This window comes from Alligator sinensis, unplaced genomic scaffold, assembly GCF_000455745.1.
Source record: "Alligator sinensis unplaced genomic scaffold, ASM45574v1 scaffold1642_1, whole genome shotgun sequence".
NCBI classification, from domain to species: domain Eukaryota; kingdom Metazoa; phylum Chordata; order Crocodylia; family Alligatoridae; genus Alligator; species Alligator sinensis.
In genome coordinates this window covers 398,833-417,548 of record NW_005842914.1, presented here as the reverse complement: position 1 = coordinate 417,548, position 18,716 = coordinate 398,833, and the positions used below count along the sequence as shown (strand labels likewise).

General features: G+C 50.7%; 2 protein-coding genes across 4 annotated transcripts in view; both read left to right on the top strand.

Annotated features, from left to right (window-relative positions):
* The window catches only part of EFCAB5 (EF-hand calcium binding domain 5), a 45,466-nt gene extending 30,125 nt beyond the window's left edge, over positions 1-15,341 (top strand). For both annotated transcript variants that reach the window (XM_006036110.2, XM_025192346.1), the window contains 13 exons: positions 85-156; positions 245-337; positions 862-1,076; positions 2,241-2,397; positions 5,740-6,029; positions 6,783-6,955; positions 7,407-7,635; positions 8,317-8,469; positions 9,706-9,809; positions 10,767-11,020; positions 12,123-12,352; positions 12,889-12,985; positions 14,491-15,341. In XM_006036110.2, coding sequence (XP_006036172.1) covers positions 85-156; positions 245-337; positions 862-1,076; positions 2,241-2,397; positions 5,740-6,029; positions 6,783-6,955; positions 7,407-7,635; positions 8,317-8,469; positions 9,706-9,809; positions 10,767-11,020; positions 12,123-12,352; positions 12,889-12,985; positions 14,491-14,705 — 2,282 coding nt within the window. In that variant the 3' untranslated portion in view covers positions 14,706-15,341. The remainder of the gene's footprint in view (positions 1-84; positions 157-244; positions 338-861; positions 1,077-2,240; positions 2,398-5,739; positions 6,030-6,782; positions 6,956-7,406; positions 7,636-8,316; positions 8,470-9,705; positions 9,810-10,766; positions 11,021-12,122; positions 12,353-12,888; positions 12,986-14,490) is intronic.
* Positions 15,342-18,150: 2,809 nt separating this feature from the next.
* The window catches only part of NSRP1 (nuclear speckle splicing regulatory protein 1), a 17,251-nt gene continuing 16,685 nt past the window's right edge, over positions 18,151-18,716 (top strand). The window contains exon 1 of one of the 2 annotated variants that reach the window (XM_006036104.3): positions 18,151-18,274. The gene's annotated coding sequence lies outside the window, so the exon portion shown is untranslated. Of the gene's footprint in view, positions 18,275-18,398; positions 18,513-18,716 lie in introns of those variants that run through there. The other variant, XM_025192344.1, reaches the window with a different exon arrangement.

Sequence of the window (18,716 nt, the reverse complement as noted above, 5' to 3'; positions counted from 1 at the left end):
TGGGTGGGTTCTGCCTGTTGACAGCATGGCGTTTGGGCTTCCCCAAGTTCCAGTTCATAGATGGTGCCTTTGTTTGAATTTCAGATCCATCGCATTCCCCAAGACAAGAAGCATTTGATGAAGCAAGCCAGGGGATAGACCAGATTCCCTGGTCAGGTGACTGCTGTTCTGACTGTACTATGCTATGAATTTAACACTTGTAAGGATGCTACTTCATTTTACATAGTCTGCTTTGTCTTCCCAGGTGACCTTCTGACGTCTAACCTGAGTTTCGGGTATAGCAGTTATGGTGACCAAATTCCAGAGGACTGGAACAACGAAAACTCCAGATTTCCAGGTATCGGCCCAGTATGTTCAATGTAGCCGCTGGGCGACTCAGAGTCTCTACTACAAGTCTCTGAACCCTCCCAGAATTGTGAAAACATCACCTCCCGCGGGGGATATTGTCCATTGTATCACGGGGCTTTTGTCGGATACGGCAAGCGTGATGTGTTGGGTCTCCCAGACTCGCAAGGGTTTGCATACCGAGCTTGCATCAGGCAGACCCACTGTTTGCATACCAGTAACTTCAGCTGCCTGCACTGAGTAACATGGCTTAATGGCATTTGGTCTGATGTGCTAGATTGTAACGAAATATTAATGGGGTTTTTCCTCATTATGCAGAGATAATGAGGAAAACACTTGCTTGATGTTTCTTCAGTCCAGGTTCAGGAAAACTCCCACTGAATAAAGACTGGGATTAAGCCCATGACTTGATGTGACCACATCAGGTTAGCATTGGCTTCCTTGCACATAACCAGAGGTATCCAAGCATGGTTCCTTGCACATAACCAGTAGTATGGTATGCTTTCTTCCTTCTAGACTTGCGTACGATCATGGCAGAGATTCAGACCCGTGGTGCCTCCCGAGCCAGGAGTGCCTTTGACCAGAGCTGTCTCAACCTGCCACAGTTCGTACAGCTCATGGAGACCTTTGTTGGTGAAGACACCCCTCTGCCTACTGTGAAGAGACTTGTTGCATTCATAAAAAGAGGCTACATACAGACTGAAGAGGAAAAACTTGAACAATTGGAAAAAGTAAATGCTGGCAGGTGTTGCTGGTATTATGTATACACAAAACATCTAGCTAGAGGCTTAGGAAGTCAGCCTGCTAATCCTATCCTGGCTGAATTTCACTCATGTCCTCACTTTCCAGTCCTTGCTCTGGAGTCTTTTTCTCCCTTTGTTTGCACGTGAGGTTTCCCCACCCTAGCCCTGCGAGTGACAAAAGGTGAATTCTGCCACAGGTTGTCTGCCTGTAAGAGAGCCTGGCTCAGGGAAACACCAGGTGTACAGCCAGCTGGGAAATGGCTTCAGTGGTTCAGTTCTGTTTATTCATCTGCAGAGGGCAAGTCCTGCCCAAGACCTGCTGTCAGAAGCTACTTTGCATGCGTGTACGTGTTTGTCTGGGACGTGTACTGATACTCCGTGTGCATGCATACATGCATGTACCCCTATGTGCATACAAACCCAGTGTGCCCGGTATCTCTGCTGTGCTCGTCAGTATGCCGGCCTGTGGCTACCTCCCCAGCTGCAGTTTCCTCAGATCTCTTGCTTCTCTTGCTCTGTGCTGCTGACCTAATTTGTTTGAGATATTGGATCTGACAGCTCTGCCATCCTCATGCTGAACACGCCACGCTTGGCCATCGTTGTGGATTTAATTTCAAACCATTTAGCATCTGGTGCTGTGCACAGGTTGGTTCTGAGGACCATGCAACACCGTAGGCCCCGGCACAGTTAAGAGCAGGGCCAGAATCAACAGTTTGCACAGAGACCCAGAAATAGCGAGCCCTGCCAAATCCTGCAGAGTCGTTTACAAAGCCCAGATCAGCCTTGGCTGGAAAGGCTTTTCTGTGCTGTGAAACTGCCACCTGCCTGCATTGATCCCGCCAGGGCTTCTGGCACAGGCTTTGTTTGCATGCCAGGAGCAGACCCCTTTGAGAAGCCGATGTTGGTTCTGCGTGGTAATGCAGAGCTGCTGCTTCTGTTTAATGTTTCCCAATATCACCCTGGTTTTATGACTGTCATCTCCTTCAGATTTTTAATGGCATATTTTCAGTGGTTGCCTAGCCAACGGGCTTTTTATGACTGAGCAATGAGCCAACCATTGCAATTCTCCTCCTGGCCTGGACTCTGAGCATGGGTGCCCCTACGTTATCAAAGACCAGCTTTCCCACCTCTGTCTCTTCTTCCCTGTCCTAGGTTCACCGTGAGTCTCTCTTGGCCCGACGGAAACTGCTCGTGGAGGCTCTTTTCGAGAAGTGGGACAGTGAGGGCTCTGGGTTCCTAGACCTGAAAGAGGTGGATTCTGTGCTTTGCATGTTTAAGGAGGGAATGGAAAAAGAGGCTCTGAAGAAGGGTAAGAAAAGAGTAGTACCCATTACCAGGTCTGAGATGAACACTTGTCTAGGGTGTTGGACCATTCGATGATGGTGCGAATGACACGATGGGCAAGGGCCATGTCTTACCTGTGTTTGCAGATGCAGTCAGAAGCAGAAGGGACTCTGGAAGAAAGAGAAAATAGGCAGCAAGTGTCCTTGTCTCCAGGTTCTCGTGCCCTTTGGGTGTTGCACTACCCCCTTCCCAGCCTCCAGGAAAGGCTGGGCGAGTTCTGAGCATTGGCTTTCAAGCAGAGGCACCCTGCTGCTTTCACCATGTAGTGAAATGCTGACACAGCCACCAAGTCACCAAAGGATTTGGTTTGTAAAAACCAATTCACAGTCCCTGCAAAGAGAACAGCTGTTATGATGGGCATAGAGGTTCGAGTCGGGGTTGGTTTGGGGCTCTGAGATGCCCCAAAGTCATCTCATCTCCCCGAGTCAGCTGAGCAATGGTAGGCCTGGGGGAAACAGTCTGGGTGAGACAATAGCATAATGGAGGGGAACGATGGGGAAGCAACCCAGGGAGCCACTTTGGTGGGGAGGGCACAAAAGTGGCCACAATCACAGCAGCAGCTAATTGTACCGTTACAATTGGCACTGCCCTGGGCATCGCGGAGCTGCCTGGCTATGCCTCTGGTGAGATGCGCGTGCAGCAGGTCACCTGAGTTCCCCTGGCAGCCAAGCATCTGCAGACATCCAACCTACAGATGCTGGCAGGCACCGTATTAGTAACCACTGGAGGGACAAGGGCTGCTGATGCACTCACTGAGGCACCCCTAAGACCAGCCGCTCTGCCCCAGACCTCCTCCTGAGACACTGTATTCATCCTTGTTGTTCACTGCTGATAAGAGCAAGTTCTGGCAGCTCTTCCAAATCCTCTCATCCTGCGCCACGTCAGGCCAGCTGTAGGAGGCCCTGTCATGCCTTTGTGCATGGTCTCCATGGCCCGGAGTGATGCAGCAGTCAGTACGTGGCAGTGGAATTAACCTGGAAAGTGGCCCTTCCCTTTCCAGGGATGAAGTACGCACTTCATCCCTGCAAAAGCTGGGGGCTGCATTCTCACCCAGCTCCTAGCTGCTGGCACCACCAGCATCTTGCAATTATTGTTTATAAGTCAGCAGCACTGACCTATGCTAGGCAGCTGTGCAGAGAAATAAGAAGGCAGTCCCTGCTCTGAAGAGCTTCCCGCACAATGACCAATAACGAGCAAAGGGTGGGAGAAATGGGTGCAACATATAAACAACTTAGAACTGTCCCTAGCAGTTTCAGACTCATCTGTCAGACAGCGTGGTAGACGCGTGTCTTGGAGAGGAGCCTCCCAGCCTGGGGCAGAGCATGGAGCAATCTGTGTAGAGCAAAGCACTGAGTCTGAGATGTCTGAAGGGGACTGTCAGCTCTCTCTTGGTAGGGAGCAGTAGCTCACATTGACCCTGTCCACATGTCCAGGTAATCCCAGTGTCACCAGAAACAGGAGGGCAGAAAGGAGCAGGTGGGAAGCCCCAAACACAAACCTTGTGTGCTTTGTCAGCCCCTTCCCTCCCCTTCCTCCTCCCCCTCCCAGAGAGAGAGAGAACTGAACATTTTTGAAAATCCTTTGAGGGAAGCCAAGTCAAAACCCTCTGTTGTAAAAGGCCTGGAGCTGCTTAGTGCTTGCTGCTGCTTCCACTGAAATCAGTGCAGAAATTCCCATTGCCTTCAGATGCAGCAGAATCAGACTCCCAGCTTCCCTAACAGCAGGGCTTGGCTGCTTTGAGAGGCAATCAGAACAGCCTTCTTCCTCTTCTCATGTACATTGATCAGAGCATTTTCTATTATGCTGTTCCTTACAAGCCATTATATGTATCGATCACGAAATCCTGCCTGCCTGCTGACAAATTTTGCCCTTGCCCATCCTCGTCACCGATCACCACATCACAGATGCACTGAAGCATCTTCCCGTTTCTTCTGTTTGTTTGGGTTGGGGAGAACTTGAGCTCAGGATTCAGGATGGCTTCTCAGAATGTCTCCTGCAGTTTCCAGGGGAGGTGTCCACGGCAAAAGGTGCAATTGCTGCTGTAGCCAAGGCAGCAAACACTCGTGAAAGAAAGTGTCGCCTGCAGCATAAAGATTGTACAGGAGCTCCCTCTTGCGTGCAAAGGCATTGCAGTGAGAGGGGCACCAGGTCCTGCCCTGTAAGAGCTGAACAGGAAAGCTAGGAACACAGCAGCCACCGGGCATAGGCAGGCCACACACTTGGGCAGTTGCTGAATAGAAATCAGCCCAGTCGGTTTCCATTTGTAGACTCATTCTGTCTTGATTCCTAGTGACAGGGTTTAGAGATAATAGTCTTTAAAGGTCTGCACCCTCTGTAGGTTTCCACACAAAGGTCTGTGCAATCATGGAAATCAGGGGAAGGCTTTAACTCATTGCTGCTTCACAGGTGTCTCCTTTCTGCTGTGCAATTGTTTTTTGAATGATTTCTCTCTCTGACTCCTGAAAGCCAGCTAGGTCTCTGCTTCCCCCTTTCTCCATAGCAGCCTGTTTCCGAGGGCAACTTACTCCCCTTCCCCTGTCTGCATCCCACTGCCCTGCGATGGGAAAGGGGGCTAGCCCAGGTTTCACCCACTCCCCAACCTGCCTGCCAATCTCTGCTCACCTGTGCAAGGTGCGAGACCGCAACCCGACACAGACATGTGCAGCCTGTGGTCCACATGGAACGAGGAACATGCTGCCCCTTTATTCCCATGGGAGGGGACTTTCAGCAGCTCCTGAGCGAGTCCTTAGTGATTTTTCAGACTGATAAATCACTCCTGATTTATCAGCTCTGCACTCCAGAAGAAAGGGGGCAAGTGGACTCTCCAGAGACACCCAGCTCTGCCTGAAGGGTTGTGGGAAAAATGGTTTTCTTCCCACTCCCAGTCTGCATCTCCTGGGGGAGTCTTGAGACTCTGAAGTGTCGTCATCCATGTGTCCATGGAGCTGGGTTGTAGTGTTGAGATAAGTATGGTTCTAGACAGTCCTGTGCAACCTCCTGATTTTCCTTTGACTCCTGGTGTTTGGGTAAAGGTGTGAGTGGGAGGAGGCTAGGGGGGCTGTGCAGATACTTTTCTGTGTCTAGACCCCAGAGATCTGAGGAAGGGGAGCTGGTTGCTGGCCCCTGCCTGTCATGATGTCACTTTTGATTTGTGGGAGAAAAAAATGAAGGGCATGAGTGACTCGGCCTGAGGGGCTGGAGAATCCCACCTGGAGCCAGCTTCAGGCTTAGTGCCAGCGTTGCATTGCAGAGCAAAGCACAGTGCTCAGAAGCAGTGACCCTGCCTTTGTCTCTGTCCCTCCTTTAGCAAAGAAGCACTTCCATTCATCCCACCGGCACCCCAGTGGAGTGGCAAGGTTGTCGCCAAAGGAATTCCAGACTTACCTGGAGCTGGTCGTTTCCGAGCTGACCGGGAATGAGGACGAAGTCCTGGAGAACATGGTGGAGTTTCTGACCATGAGCGTGGAGCGAACCCACGTGGAACAGCTGCGAGGCTCAGCCAGGAGGAAGTGGCTGCTCAATATCCAGCACGCGGCCGAGACCAGCGGGACAAGCATGGAACCGGTTTACAAAGCAGTCTTCAGAGCCCTGTCCCAGGTACGTAGTGAGACAAGTTTATCAGTGGCTGTTCAGGGAGCTCGGGAGCGCGGTACCGTGAGCTGCTGCAGGTCAGGGATGAGGCAGCTCTTGTCAGTGCTGTACTGCCTTGGGACCATCCGTTCCTCCCTTTCACAGGGAGACGGTCATCTCTTGCTTTGGAAACTGCGATGAAATAAAATGTGGACATGCACAACCCTAGCCTGACAGTTGTTGGCCAGTGTGGCAGTCTACAATGTAAAGGGCTTCATATGTTCTCCCAGGGGCAGCTTAAGGGATAGTGGCATTCAGTGCCCTCTTTGAGGGGACTGTGCACCCCTTCCCCGTGCAGTGCTGGGGCAGCTGAAGTGCTCTTGCTGGTAGTGCCTAGCTTTGAGCATCTGCAGACCAGAGAGAGGGTGTCTTCACAGGAAGACTCTGGACTAGCTCACTCTGTTGAACCAGGACAGCGTCTCCCTGGAGGAGCAGGCAGTTCGTAGGTCTGATACTGGTATTCTTTTTCAAATAAACTGGTTTCTGAATAGCAGAAGGAAGAACCAGATCCATTTTCCCCACCCTGCTGCCACTGCTGGGCCGGAACCTGTGAGACCGGAGCGACAGGGTGGACATCATTACTCATCTGGTGAAAGTGAAATAAAGTCACTGGCCCAGAACAATGTCCCAGGATAAATGGGAGAAGCTATAAGCATGAGAGCTAAGTGTAATGGCCAGTGGCTAATGTCCGGAGCATAATGTGAAGCGTTGGGTTGCTAGGACACAGAAGCCCATGGGAATAACAAGAAGATCAGTGCGTATATCGCCCTTCTGGAAAAGAACCGGCTCTCACCCGAGCGGGGAAACATTCTCCTGCGCTATGTGGCTTGTACTGCAGAAGATGCCCCGTACGTTCTCAACCAGACACTTCACATGGACATGAAAGGAGTCAGGTAAGGAAACCTGCACAAAGCTCCTTCCTTTCCCCAGAAGGCCTCCAAATAATTGAATGTAGAGATGCAGCGCAGCGTAGTGATAAGGACAAGGTAGAGGAACCCTCTAGGAAAGACTGTCCCTCAGAGGCCATCCTGATCACAGATCTTATTGCACTTTGTTTTAAGCTGTGATATTTTAGCATGGAGAGCCCCCAACTGCTCTGCTGTTTGTTGATTTTTGCTGCTAAGGACCTCATGTCCCCTTTGCCCCCCATGTTCCCTAAAGGTCTCTTCAGGGCACTGCTGCTTCCCGGGGTTCGGTCTCATTCACTGAATGCTCATTATTTTACCCTAACATGTGTCTACAAATCCTCACAGAGCTTTTCAAGACCCGAAGGCCTTTCCCGTCCTGCTTATGCTGGTTGTACAAACTTCCTCTCACCTGTCTCGTGGCATCCCTGTCTCTCAGCTTTGTGGCAGTGGAGGAGAGGAAGCCGATCCACGTTCCAAGAGTTCAGCTCCATGGAAATATCCACTTCTGGAACTGCAACCGCCCAGAAGAGGAAAGGAAAGGCTCCTTCCTGGTGCTGCCATTGCAGGACTCCCGATGGAGAGTCTTTGGGATTCTAGGACTTGACACGCTCCAGGACCAGTGCGAGCAAACCATCTTCCTAACCCACGAGATCAGCTTCTACCAGGTGGGTGGGCACCATCCGAAAACAGGTGTGCGAGTCTCTCCCGCCAACCAGGGAAGGCCATGTTGCCTTCCCATGCTTCACTGTGAACCAACACCGGCGGTGGGCTTGGGGAATGCACTGTAGCCTTGCAATCAGGACTCGTAGTAGAGATGATATCTTTTATTAGACCAACAAGATTTTGATTAGACCAACAGCGTGGATACCTGTAGACCTGCAGCACTCTATGGGATGTGAAAATGGCATGAACAATGCCAACAGCTATCCCCTTATCAGCAGTTATCTAGGTGGCTTCCTCCCCATTAGGCCTGCCTGCTGAGGCAAGTACAGAGTTGTACCTGCTCCAAAGTTATTGGCTGCCGGGGGTCATTTTACCTGGCCGGGATGCAACTCCTTCTGGAACCAGTCCCTGTAGTTGGTGATTCGGCCAGCAGGGAGCAGAGCAAGCTAACACTTGCTTGCTTTTGGAGCTCGCCTCCCATTTCATCAGGAGCTTGGCCAGGAAGCCTGCAGTCCCGTGTGACGGTGGGGCTCGGGGGCTGCCCTGTACTCCGAGCTTGTCCCTGCTGCAGGCTGTTTTGTTCATGCTACCGAGTTTGTGCTTCCTCTTGCCACCGTGGCACTGTCCCCAGCTTGATCATATTGTAATCATTCCTTCTCATGCCAAGGGTTCTGCTCCCACAGGGCATTTCCCATGCGTTCAGCAAAGCCTACCACCACGTCTGCACCCTGGAAAACATAATGCAGGTTGCATTCGCTGCTCTGGGCTGGCTGCACCCCAGGGCCCCCACCATCCGCACGGTCACGACATACCTCATGGAGCCCGGCAGAGACGAGGTAAGCCCAGTCCCTTCAGACCAGCCAAGCCAAGGCCACTACTGCGATAAAGAGGGATTTGACTAATGCAGACTGGCAGGGACCTACCCCCATTTGGCTCCCCTTTGACTTCACCACCGAGAGGTTCTGCCTGATACTATTCACAGCAGGACTTTGTAGAGGAAAAGGGAAGGTCACCTTGCAAGGGGAAGCCACCGTTCTTTTCTGCCAGCCCTCTCTCTCAGCAATCTTCCTTCCACCCTGGGAGAGCGGTTGGGATTCCCTTCAGCTCCTGATACAACCCTTCCCTTGCTTCCCTACACCAGCCAGAAGGGTGCTTCCTTACCCCCTGGGCTAAGAGCGCTGCCCCATTAGTGCCCCTGGCTCCTCCAGCCAGGGCAGCAAGACCCCTGACCCAAATGGAAGTGTCACCAGACCACGTAGCCACAAGATGAGCCTGTGTAGCAGTACTCTGCTAAATCAGTCCTCCCCCTGCAGAGAGGAAGCACAGCCAAGATCACCATATGGAAAAGGAGGTTGGCTCGTGCTGGCTCTTCCTCCAGAAATGGTATCGGCAGGCAACATGTAAATAGAGCAGAGGCCGCTCTGAATTAGCCCGCGTGTAAGGGCAGCCCACTTGCCTGTGGTTCACACGCCAAGTATGCAGCAGGCAGTCAGAGGCCGGGCTGTGCATAAACTTACACCACCCTCAGTTAGGCGGATGAGAAGGAAGACAGTGAAATATTTAAGGCTGAGTCCAAAGCTCACCGCAAAGGTCATGTGATGGCAACTGCCGCCACCACCGTTCAGCTGCTTCCCCTGATAACTGGGTTCCCACTGGAAACATTCCTCCCTCCAGGCTTTACGTTTTCCTGTTGTCAGCTGCCCGTGAGTCATGTTGTTTGCTCCCTAAAGATGGCTGCGTGCTTTTCCCCTGCCAGGAGAGTGGGGCTCTAAGGATCCAAAAAACAACTGTCCTTTGGGGAAGCCCCTCATCCACTTGTAGGCATCCTGGGCCAGGGCTCAGGTTACACAGGCCAGATGAAAGAGGACATTATTCCATTCTTGCTGCACTTTGGGGGCAAGATTCTGGGGTTATGAGGGCAAAACCTGACCTGCAGCCTTCCTTCAATCATCCCACTGCAGCTGAGCATTAAGTGTAAGCTTCGTCTTGAGGAATTAGCTGTTCTCCCTATAAGCGTAGGAGTGGAGGCTCCTCTCCTGCCTGTATCATATTCTCCCTTTTCTCTGTTCCAGATGTGCGACTATGCTTTGCGCAAGATGATGACCACAGATCACTCAGGGCAGATAGACATCCACTCCCCTCCCGCTCTCTTCAGCAGGAAAGAAAACATCTTCAGGTGGGCTTAGCCCCAGCATGGTGTTTATGGGTCATCTTCCAAGCCTGTGCAGTGAGCCAGGCAAGCAGAGAGAAGCTGGGTTGCTGCTCCTACAGCAAGAGGGCTCCCATTTTGATCTCGACTTTGGTGCATGCAGGAGTCTGGCTGCTGGACAGGGGTTCAGGCTAAAAGTGGTCACATCCCGTCGTTGCGTTTGCCTGGCAGAAGATGCATGCAGTATATAGATAGCCTGTGGGTGTGCGAGCACACAGAAACAGAGCATGCTCACTAACGCAGCGTCTGTCACATGTATGGTAGTAAACTCTCAGTCTGGAGGGCAGATCTTGGACTCTGTCCTGGAAATGTTTAACGTCATGCATAATGCTTACTAACGTGAGCAATTCTGTTGGCTGCCCTGGGTCTGGTAGCAAAAGTTTGCAGTGTCAGGCCCTGTATCCAGAGTGTCCTGTACTTTAAATTAGCATATCTTTTTTTCCTGGCAGCATTATCCTCATTTCCCCTGAAACATCCTACTGTAGAGCTGTTTCCTTCAGCTGCCAAGGTCCTCACAACTTATCTATTAAATACGTCTTCTTGAATTACTGAACTTAAGTCAAGCAGTGGCCTGCTGTTGTGGTATATGGTTTTGCGTTGTATAGAGCTCTGCGGTGCAAACATCAGCATCATTGCATATGGAAAACTGTCTGTATGGGACAAGTACGACCCTAACCTATACCTGTGAAGCCTCCCTGCAGCTCCTGACACCAGACCAGGATGAGCAGGGTTGCTTTCCAGAAGGCTTTTCCTTGCCACGTTGTGTGGCTCCGACAGGGTCTGCGTGTAGGCCGCAGGGAGCAGAGCAGCTGATGTAGCAGTGTGAAAGCTCCTTCTCTATAAGAGCGTGGTGCACCTAGGAGTTGCCTAAAAGCCTGGTGTTCTAGAGTTGCTGAGATCACCCCTGTTTTACTGTCTTTTCAGGGGTTACCTGTTCAAGTGCGCAGACAGCTCTGGGGTCATTAGCGCCTATGTCTATGGAGAACATCACATTGCCGTTCCACTCCGGGAGCCATCGGGAGAGACCCTTGGGGTGTTTGATCTCATCACCGGACCCCGCCAGGGGTTACCACCTCCTGAGCACAAAGACCTGCAGGCCATGCTAAAGATGGCCCAAGCTGCCTGTTGGGAACTGCTGAGGGAGTCGGCAGGGGAAGGAGGGCCAAGCTGCGTCTTAGGTACTGTATTGTTCAGAGAGGATCGGGGGTGGCGGGGTTGGCACAGGTGAGGGGTCTCGGTAAAATCCTAACCTAGGCTTCCCTCAGACAGGTGCACAGAGGGATGCTTCAGGAAAGCTTATATCTCAGCAGCCTCTAGGAAACGAAGGAGAGGGAAAGATTTGCTTAGGGACTCTGTGCTCCTCAGGGTTACTCCAGGCAGAATCCAGACTCCTGGGTTTTGCCATTCCCAGGGTACCTGCACCTCTGACCCCTTCCAGACCTCCTCAGGGACACCCCACTTTGTGGCTCTCGCCCTTCTCGAGACGGAGACCTGTGTTCCTCTCCCTCCAGACTGGGCTTTTCGGCTGCAGTTCCCCTCAGCCCAGCCTATGTCTGCAGGTATGATTTGATTCAGAGCTGCAGCTCTGCTTTCCCTCAGGGACAACGAGAGTTGGCAAGTGCCCAGGCAGCTTTCCCAAAGCAAAGTGCTCTTTATTTAGAACAAGGCATTAGAGAGAACATGTCACGCAGCTGGCAGGCACGCGTGGCAGGTAACCGTCGGCACGGCACTGCACAGCACCCTGGCAGGTAGACAGCTCAAAGGTGTCAGTACTTACATCCAGAGTGGACACGTCTGTCTCCCAGATCAGGCCTGAGCCTTTATGCAGTTTGCCTTTTGTTTTGTCAGGCTCTTCAACCAGAACCAGTGAGCGCGTGCCTTTCCCTCGGGGACTGAGACTTCCATAGTCTTGCTGTCTGCATTAGTGATGCACTTTAATTACTCTCTTAGTGACTTCAGCTCCCACAGGAAATCCCCCCCCTTTCCCCCCGGTGTAAGGGACAGACAGATACATGCAACATTACAGCATTAATACAATAATCTTTGAATATCCCATGCTCCTGAAGCCTCAACTGCATCACAGAGAGTCCTGGTCCTTTCTCAAACGTCTACCCGTGCTCTTTGTTAGTAGACCATTTGCAAACATTTTGTATTTGCTCTGGAAAATGCACCCTTGTTCATCGTGAAGTGGGCAGACCCCCTCCCCACCGCAATCAAAAGCTTGTCTTTGGTGGCTTATCTTTCTGAGCAGCTCCTTGAAAAGTTGGCTTGTGATTCCAGAGGCAGAACACGTGGCAGATGTGAGGAGTGCAGGGGTACTTTTCCATCGACTCATGCTGCAGGACCTGCGTGAGTGTGTCTGGAAGCTCAGTCCCAAGTTCTTTGCTGAAATAAAGAGCTACGTAGAGCCTCCGGCTGTGGTGCATAACATCTTGAAGGCTGTGCTGCTGCTTTTCTACCCCCAGTGGAAGGGCTCAGAGAAGACTGAGAACTGGAGTCAGTGTGCGCTGGTGAGATATCAAATAAGTAAGGTGTACAAAGTTTAGCCGGCATAGCCATCGGCTAGGGGTGGGAAAACACCCTATCCCCTGGCCAACACAGTTATGCCTACAAAACCCCTGATGGGAACACAGCTCTACTGACAGAAGAAGGCTTCTGTTGACTTACCCCATGTCCCCAAATTACGTTAGCTAAGTGTACCAGCACAAAGGGTCCTTCTGCCGGCACACAATGTGTCTTCACTGCACGCCTCTAGCAGCAGGAGCCCCATAACATCAACAACCCTACAGTCTACCAAACTGATCTGAGAACGAGCCCTTCTCCAGCCCTTTGCCCCTCTGATACAAAGCTTGCTTGCTTGGCCTTCTGCTCTCTGGTTTCCCTTCCCTGTCCTCCCAGCCTCCTTCCACAATAGCTCCACTCCTGTTTGCCTGTCTGCTTCCAGAAGTGCTCCCTAAGATCCTCCCAGGTTTGTCAGTGGCCTCTTTAACCCTTCACTATTTCCACCCCCAGCCACCAATGTGACTCTGTGCGCTCTGTCTTGCAGAAACTCGATGGTGATTTGATTCAGAAGATTTACTGCTTTGATCCGACTGCTGCATCTGCGCAGGTCTGGCCAGAGCTCGTGTCAGACTGCATCAAAGGCAAGTATTAGAAACTTGTTCCAGGGTCACCTGAGGTAGCCCAGCAACTAAACAGTGTCCCAGGCAGCCCCTGGCAAACTTTTAGTATCAGGCCCCCCTTCACCAGAGGTAATGATAATAATCATCATTATTTTCACCATTTTCTGGCCCCCCTTTCCATCCATGCCTAGGCAGCCACCCAGTTTGCCCATGCCTGTGTCCGGCCCTGGTCCCGACAAGTTCTCAATTGAATCTTTTAAGTTCCACGTGTCAGGAGCCTGTTCTTGGCTCCCCAACAGACTGAATCCCAGATTGAAAACTTGAATCCAGGCAGCACTGCCCCCTCTATGAATGATTTTCAAGATGTACAGTGAGACGTCTGCAATGAGTCTTCCGTGTAACCATCACATGCCACATGTGCTTGCCCTGTACTATAATAGCTGCCCACCCCATGCACGGGTAAAACGACACCGAGGTGTAACAGACTATTTCACAGTGGAACACAGCAGAAAAACATGCAGCATTTCAGGTGCCTTTAATGCCATACGTTAGATGAGTGTCCATCGCCTGAGAAACAACAAGGACACATCTGACCTTGCTAGAATCGAGCTAATTACATGTGGCGATTAGCTTTTGTTGGTCACTTCTGATCTTAGCATGGGCTGTGCCTGCAAGAATGGCCTCTTCCTACAGGAGCCCCTCTAGGAAGAATATATTAGAAGACTGTAATAGATGTACTTATCCTCCAGCAGATCACTTAACCAGCATCTGCCACGCTGATGCTCTTACCTTTTTTGTGTCAACATACATATAGATGTATTAAGTACTCTGTATTCAACACCAACATACACTTTACAAGGACCTTTTAAACTTCAGTGGCCCATGTCTGCCGCGCTGTTGATTTGTCCCGCCGAACTCAAACCTGAACTGTAAAGGATAATTAGAGTGTGGACTTAGTCCAGCTCTCCAAGCTTGACAATATTCAAATACCTTGCATGGAAAAACGAAGAGCGTTTCTGTTTAACAGTCAAATCGAGATCCCCATTTGTTTGCTCACAGCGGTTGTCAGTATTCTAGCAGAACAACCATAAACATCGTTTGTCTCATTTGGAAATATTTATATCATTTGTCAAGCAAGCAATAGAAACAAGTATTTTCCAACCACTGTGAAATATTAGTACTGTTCTCCCCACTGTGAAAAAGCCATGTTGGGAATTAAAATGTGCAGCAGTGGATGGAGGTAATTCATTCTCACTCAGTGAGGAAGTGTGATTACCAGTTGTCTTAAAATAGATTTCTCCCCTGCAATCTGGGTGAGAAGCTTCACTTCGGGTTTCATCTGTCAGTAAGAGACTCTAGCAGCGCGTGTTCCCACATCAGAATTCGCTAGGACGCTGCCCCTGGTCCTGTGCGAACTTCCACCATCTTCAGTGGGATTCTCCCTGGGTGCAGAGGTCCATGCCGGTGCAGTGCTGTGCCCCACTTCCCACTAGGACTTCTGGGTTAACGTCTTTTCTCTTTTTCAGGTGTGCCTAGGGGAGACGTGTGGCAGCACGGCTCGGTCCTCGCTGAATGTCTGTACAACTGGGTCCTTACTTGTCTAGCACTTGCAGAGCTCACACAGAAACTGCCATGTGCAAAAGCCCCATCTCTAGCCTCCTTGACACCAAGCCCCAGTCTGACTGCAGATAAGTCATCAGACATGCTGTTGTCCCCAAACGCTAGCAGTTCTCTTATTTGATGTTACTCCTTCTATTGTTTGTATGTTTGGGATTTGTAGGTATGAAATGTTTGTTGCTTTAAAGGGTTGGAAAGCCAATAGTCCTAGCTAAATCAACTATTTCGGGCTGTGAAAGGGAACAATTGTGCTACCAAAGGTAGGTCACTAATGTCAGGGGACTTGATTGCACAGATTACTCTCTGGCTTTTGTTTAATTCTGACGAGAGGAAAGAGAGAGCGGGGTTAGATAAGAGGGCAAAATGAAATGCGTATGTCTGCCCAGTTACATGGGTCACGAATAACAGAAAAGAGAGAGTCACTTCTCTAAAATCACTTTAGAGTCATGTTAACCTAACGGACTGTAAGAGAGCTGGTGTTACCCTGAATGGGAAGTGCATTTATTGTAGAAAAGCCCTCTACTTTTAATACAGCATAAAGAGTTTTTTATTGGGTTAAAGCTGGTGGTTACGGCAAACTTTCCTGACTGGTGCAAGATTCCATCTTTGCAATAATGTATCTTTTGGCAGAACCTGTTTTTAATAAAATTTTGGGAAATTAAACTTCTTTTTTCTTTATTTACTTGACAAAGTGTAATGTCTACCAAATAATTTGTAATTGGAGATTGCAGGTTGCTTTTTAACCTCTTCAGATAAGATAATGGCGATTAGCTGATACTTGCTTCTAACCTGCAAATAGGTTTCATATTTTGGTGGTGGGGGGAAGCTTTTCAGGTTGTTTGAAATGATATTTCTAGGAACAATGTCCATACAGATATTATATTGATATCCATGAGCCCTTCTCACTTCAGACCAGGCGCAGTAGCCATTTGCTGTGAATACAAATGGGTTGCTAAGCTTCACGAAGGGAATCAAACGGGTTGGATGCTTGTGATCTGCTCCAGCGAGGCGCGTCGCCCCCCACGGGCTTGCTCTCGGTCAGTACCTCTCCAGCTTCCCAGGCAACTGAACCAGATACCAAACGGAGACTTCAGCTGCACTTACTGGCATTGCCCTTTCCCATCTGAACGCTGTCCCGCAGCATCTCTCGACCAGCCTCCCTATCACAAAAACAGGCTTTGTAAGAGCCCCAGCCAGGGCCGGTCCAGGGGTAGCTGGCCCCCCTTGCACACTGTGTACCTCGGCACCCCCACCACTTCCAATACCGAGGAAAATAAGAAGTCTACAATGAACTTTTACATGTACTTACTTGATATTCAAAATGAACAATAAAACAATAGAAACAATTTATTTTAGTGAAAGAAATCAGCGTCACGAGCTGTAAGATGATATACGAGGAGGGGTGCATCTTTTAGGAGGACGCTGCCAGCAGTATGCTCTTGCCGTAAGTCCTCTTGGAGTTGAAAAGGGAGGAGGTCGTGATTCTAGTGATCTTTCCTCTGAGATCTTTTCAGAGGCCTTTCTCCCCTTTCCCAACCAAAGGCCTTAGACTGAGGCGGAGCCGTAGCCACCCAGGGCTGTTATTTAGAATGATGTTCCTGTTTATTTTGTTCTGCGCACAATTTTGGCGCTCAGTAAATTTTGGTACCCTAGGCAACCTCCTAGTTCGCCTAATGGTTGGACCGGCGCCGGCCCCAGCTCTGTTTCAGAACACAGCGTAGAGATGAACGCGAGCCAGCCACAGAGGGGAACTTAAGGTGGAGGTCATTCTGAAAGACCTTAATAAAAGCCGAGGGTGCCAGGCCTTGCACTTGCAAGTCGCAGACCTGGGCTAGCATGAGAAGGCGTTTCTGCCTCTCTCCCGTGATGCCTGGATTTTCCAAGGCTCAGCCCCCCCCTTTCCCAACAGCCTTGGCTGGGGGTCCGCACCTCTGGGGGAACAGCTCCACGCAGGGATGTTTCTCAGCTCCGCCACACCCGAGCGAAGGCGGCTCCAGGGCGGCAGCAGAGACCAGGGACGGTGGGGGCAGCTGCCTGCCCAGAGCACCAGGCAGGGACGAGGCCTTATTCCCACTCCCTCGGTCCTGGCTCCTTCCCGAGAGCTAATCTTTGAGAATGAAAGATTGCTAGCAGTGAACGAGGGTGGGAATTTCACCAGAAAGGTGTGTTTATTAGCAAAAAAGTGTGCTTCTTAGCAAAAAGGTGTATTAGCAAAAAAGGTGCATTTATTAGCAAAAGGGTGCGTTAGCAAAAAGGCATACAAAAATCTAGAACTCATGGTTCCAAAATGATACCTTTTCTTAGACCAACTGGCAAGAAAATTGTCCTTTTCTGCAAGCTTTTGGGATTGAAGTCCCTTCGTCAAGCTCTGGGAAAAGTGTAGATGAGACAAGATGGTAAAAAGTCCCCATAGCAAAAAGGTGTATTAGTAAAATATGCATTTATCAGCAAAAAGGTGTATTAGTAAAATAGACAGACAAGGTTCCTTGGGTGAATTTGGTATCTTTTATTAGACCAACCCAAATGGTTGGAGAATAGTTATTAAGCAAGCTTTCTGGTGTCAGGCTAAGGAAGTTTCAGCAGTTGGTGTGTGCTCTGCCTGGATTAGTAAAATATGCATTTATTAGCACAAAGGTGTGCCAGTAAAAAGGTGCATTTATTAGTGAAACACGCATTTATCAGCAGAGAGGTGCATCTGCTAGGCTAAACGCAGGAGAGGGGCGGGCTGTCAGCGTCGGCCCCGCTGCCGGAGGCAGGGGCGCACCACGTGACCCCCTCCCCCGCGCTCTGTGCTTCCGCGTCGGCGCTTTCGACACTTTTAAGGAGCAATGGGCTCAAGCTGCAGGAAGGAAAGCTGAGGTTGGATATTAGATGAACTCTCTCACTAGGAGGGTGGTGAAGCACTGGATCAGGTTCCCCAGAGGTGGTGGAGTCTCCATCCTTAGAGGTTTTCAACACAACTAGCGGGCCCCCCGAGCCGCGGTGATGTAGCTGGGGCTGGTCCTGCTTGGAGCAGGGGGTGCGCTGCGTGCGGCCCCCGAGCCCCTGCCACCTTCCTGCTCTGCGACTCCTGGCCTGCCCCGCTGTGGGCACCCCTCTGCTGCTGCACGACGCCCTGCCGAGCCCTGCCCTGCCGCACCCCGCCGCGCCCCACCTGCTCCAGACAGGCCGGCCCCGGGCATCGCAATGGCGTCGAAACAAACCTCACCGCCCATCCCTCCATGTCGCACTCTCACGTCTCCTCCCAGACGGACCAGGGGCTTGCTAACCCCCGGGGCCCGCGGGCTGTGAGGGGCGGGCAAAGGGAAACCCCCGCAAAGGCACAGGGCCCAGAGCAGTAACAGCGACCGCCCTACCCTGGTTTTGACTCGGTTATTTAACACCCCGATCGCGCTAACTAACATTTTGATCGTGCTATTTAACATCGCGCTCGCGCTGCTTTAACATTTCGATCGCGCTCGCGCTGTTGTAACGTTTTGATCGAGCCATTTAACGTTTTGCTCGCGCCGTTTCAAGCACGAAACGCGCTGCGTTCCTCTTGGTTTCTGCGCACGCCGTAGCCAGCGCCTTCACAGCCTTCCTTTCAGCGCTTGTTCTCTTCCCTTCGTGTAGGTGGGACAGTTCATTCAAAGATGTGCAGGAAATAGGAGAGGACAAGAACAGTTACAAGAAACTGACTCAAGGCCTGACCAAGTAAAGACTTACCGCTGATACTAACTTGACGTACATGACTAAGTCCGTGGATTTGAATGGGGTTTTTCACGTGTCTGCAGACTTAAAAAAATGCGAGTCAGTTTTTTTGTTGCGGAAGAAGTACTTCAGGAGAGACTTGAGAAACGACCGGTGTTGTGGATGGGTCGAGGAAGTCCCTTGTATGCGAAATGAGTGGCATAGAATAAAGCATAGGGACAACTACAGGACAAGCTGACAAGTAGGCAGTAACACTGGCCTCATCTCTCCCTAAATGATCTTCTAAAATGCACCCAGCTGTACAGATCTTCATAGTTTGCTATTTTGTTTTTAATACTGTGTGACTGGTGTGCGTGCGTGTGTGTGTGTGTGGGTGGCAGGGGGGGGGGGAGGACTGTGGTGGAAGATATACGTGATTAAGACCGTATTGTCAGTCATTTTAACC